The sequence below is a fragment of the Haplochromis burtoni genome, unplaced genomic scaffold (assembly GCF_018398535.1).
Source record: "Haplochromis burtoni strain Fernald_Lab_line unplaced genomic scaffold, NCSU_Asbu1 Contig_248, whole genome shotgun sequence".
In the NCBI taxonomy this organism is placed as follows: domain Eukaryota; kingdom Metazoa; phylum Chordata; class Actinopteri; order Cichliformes; family Cichlidae; genus Haplochromis; species Haplochromis burtoni.
Genome location: NW_024582609.1, coordinates 567968 through 571653, shown reverse-complemented (window position 1 = coordinate 571653; position 3686 = coordinate 567968). Strand labels below are relative to the sequence as shown.

The following is a 3686-nucleotide window of genomic DNA, read 5'->3' as shown; positions in this document are numbered from 1 at the left end:
ACTTTAATCTTTGTTTTGTGTGTGTGTGTGTGTGTGTGTGTGTGTGTGTGTGTGTGTGTGTGTGTGTGTGTGTGTGTGTGTGTGTGTGTGTGTGTTTTTGTGTTTAGTGTGGTCTTACCCAGCCGTTTCAGAACCAGATCTCATTTCAGCAGCCAGATGACTCTGAAGCTAAGAGGGGCACTGAAATCACTGAGATCATCATCAATGTATGACATGCTTACATACACACTCACTTGCTCCAAAATATTATTGAAATTCCTTACATTTCTTATTTAGCACAAGTCTTAAAGAAGTATTGTGACCTGAGACATCCACACTTTTAGTTCCAAGCACACTACATTTCACAATTAGGTGTTTGTTTGTTTTTTTTAATAGTCTCCCACGCGACTTTCCCCTCATTCATGAATAAGACCCTGAGATACTTTAATTTGTTGCTTCTATTCTGACATGGAATGGACTCCTCATGCCTGCAGCTGCCACCTTGTCATGTTGGAGGGTTTTGAGGGTCCTAGTAATCAAAGTCTTTAACCCATGGGGCTGAGCCCGAATGAGTCACATGGCCCAGCCATTCTGTGGGCCCATCATCTGCAGGAGGTGCCAAAAGGGTCAGGTGCAATGTAGTGATTATAGCAACTAGCTCCTGGGTCATGGAATGAATACATTTTTTAAGATTATTTACATCTTATTGTTAAAAAATTCTGATTTGCAAATTACCCCAAAAGTTTGAGGCACAAATACTGCATTGAACACCTTGTGTATCTAAAACTCCAGTGTAAATATAAAAAAAAAAAACACATGGAAGCAGAGAATTTTAGTCTTCTTTTCTTTTTTTAATCAAGCTTTTGGATTATACCATATACTGTAAAGAAGCATATAGATATAACGAGTTATCAAGACAAGAGTTCTCAGTGACAAAGTTCTTGATGAATCATCTGCAGAGCTGAATGCTGTAGCTATCATGTTCACAGGCTCCTGCTTTGTTTCTGCAGCAGATGTGCGTAAACTGTGGCCGGGTGGCGATGAGTGAGTGCACAGGCTGTCACAAAGTCAACTACTGCTCCACATTTTGCCAGAGGAAGGTAAGACTCAACTGTCTTTTTTCTGTCAGACACACAAAAAATAGACAGATTTCCCTGACATTTGTTATGAGTCTTTACTAATGTTTTTTCATGACAGTGCAGTTTAAAAAATAATTTATTGTTACAGCAGTCGTTGATTACTCTGTTACATTCAAATCAGCTGGTAGTTGGATTTGTTGGGTTTCAAACGTGTTTCCAACAGGGGTGTTGAAGAGTTGTGCAAAATCAAACTCATAGCATGCCTGTAAAGTGTTTCTGCTGTTTCTTCTTACTGATATATTTGCAAATAGCTAATATTATAACTTACTGGTTTGGTTTTTAAAGCCTTAATATACGTGTGTTGGCTGCAGCCATGTTTTTTTTCCAGAGGTGACCATATTTGGAGGTAATCCTAAGTTATCAGCTAAAGTTAACAAATATTGTCAGCAAGCTGCATTCATAAACTAATCCCCTCATAGATACACTATAATTTTTATAAAGTAACAGACTATAGACTACACCACAATACAATACAATACAACTTTATTTATATAGCTCATTGAAAAACCAACGGTATACCAAAGTTCTTCACAATAAAACAACAGGTTAAAACATGAATAATATAAGACCATTAACAAAGTACTGAATATGCTTACAGGTCGGTGGCACTAATTACACAAGAATAAAAATGAATATCAAATCAAACTTGCTAAAAACACACAGGTTTTAAGTAGAAAAAGATATAAAGAAAGATAAAATTGGAATTAAGTATAAAATACAGGCGTTAACTAACCGGGAAAGAATGATTAAATAAGTGAGTTTTTAATCATGATTTAAATGATTGGATGGAGTCAGACTATGCTGCAATACTAGAACTTTACCCACTAAAACTGAAGCACAGACTTCTAGATGATCTGTACCACACAGGAAGCCATACTATTTGTCAGATCATTCAGTTAAAATGTTCATAAAGGCACTAACAATGTAAACACATGTTTGAGGCCTTGCAGGCAGTTTTTGACATTTTTCTTTTCATTTTTCATGCCAAAAGGTTGCTACTTGATTTTCAAAATCAGTCACTTCACACGTCCGTCTCTTTTGTCCACAGGACTGGAAGGACCATCAACACACCTGCACTCAGTCAGCAGCGGGCATGGTTGTCCAGCAGGAAGAGCCAATCACAGCCATTGACATGGACAAAGTGAAGTGAAGGTGTAGCAGTTTAGGAAAAAGCGTGTGCATCGTTTCAGTGAGGTTAACAGCTGCTGCAGACTGAATGACCTAAACTGGGAGAACACACCTGCTTGAAAATAGCAGTATTTAGAGAGTTTAGTGTGAAGGTTTTTTCTCAGGCTGACATGTAAAAAAAGGTCACTGATGGAGTGAGAGCTGAAGTTAGACTAGACTGACTTAGCATTTATGAAAAGTATTAAGGAGTTATTGCAGCAGTATCCAATGAAGTGGTGGTTCTAACTAATATTTTCATCATAAATTTATCTTGTCCCTAATTCTATCATATTTTAGCGACTTTATTACATTGTGTCATCAGTTGTCATATGGTCTATATCTTCCATCAGCCACTGTTACCTCTCCGCTGTTGCCATTTTACCTCGTTTACCTCATTATTCTCTAAAAACAGTCCTGATTAAAGAGGACATCTTCTTTTTTGTTATGTATGCATGAGCACAGTGGCCAGATTTTGGGTTCAGTGTATGTACAAGTAATCCCTGTGAGTCAAAAGTTCAGACTTCAAAGTGCTAATATGGTCATCTCAGGAAATCAGCTTTGGCTGCTGCAACCTGCTAATCAGAAGAAAGTTGGTCAATCTTTTGACGTCTACATTTTGATGATGAAAAGCAAGACAATTATTTTTAGAGTTAAATAACAATGTGTTTTGGGGAAAATTTTTCAGTTTCAGTCCCCTCATGCCAAAACTTTGCAGAACATTTTTCAGCAGACAGAAATGACATATTTTGATATTAAAGAATCAAGGTTGGCTATCACTGATGAGGATTTAGAGAATTTAAAGTTGAGGATCTATCTTTAATTCAGGATGATGAAGTGACTTGAACATGAAACAAACAAAACTGCTGTCCTGAATGATTTGATTTTTTCTGGCAAAAACTATGTATGTAAATTATTATTTTCTTACATTTGTATATGTGTGTTATTCTGTTGCTACAGAGCCCTTGAAGTCCAGAAAGAATGTACAGGTATTATAAGCAATTGTAAATATAAAGGTAAAGATCGTTTTCTTTGTGTTTCACTGATTAATAAAAAGAGTTCAGCAAACTACTAGTGTTATTTGTTTGGTTTTTTTGGTTGTTATTTCATACATTAAGGCCATTTCTCTTCTTTTTGCACATTTAGCTTTTTTATTTTCCCTGATGTGCAGCTAAATAGAGTTTTGCTTTTTAATAACAAGTTGGTAGCCTACCTGCTATATTAGAGTGACTCCTTATTAATCATTTTGGACATGACATTTGATTCTGCTGGGTCTCAGGCCCAGCAGCACTCAGGTGTCTGCTGCTGATCACTGATAGTGACGGAACGAGCCATTTCTGGCACTTACTGCTTAGCCTAACCACAGCGAGGCAATTTTATTGACTTAATGCCAAAATTCACATC

The 3686-nt window shown here is 36.8% G+C and overlaps 1 protein-coding gene across 2 annotated transcripts in view; it reads left to right on the top strand.

Annotated features, from left to right (window-relative positions):
* The window catches only part of deaf1 (DEAF1 transcription factor), a 17891-nt gene extending 14538 nt beyond the window's left edge, over positions 1 to 3353 (top strand). The window contains exons 11-13 of one of the 2 annotated variants that reach the window (XM_042227185.1): positions 108 to 206; positions 993 to 1079; positions 2167 to 3353. In XM_042227185.1, coding sequence (XP_042083119.1) covers positions 108 to 206; positions 993 to 1079; positions 2167 to 2268 — 288 coding nt within the window. In that variant the 3' untranslated portion in view covers positions 2269 to 3353. Of the gene's footprint in view, positions 1 to 107; positions 207 to 989; positions 1080 to 2166 lie in introns of both variants that reach the window. The other variant, XM_005938333.3, reaches the window with a different exon arrangement.
* The last annotated feature ends 333 nt before the right edge of the window (positions 3354 to 3686 follow it).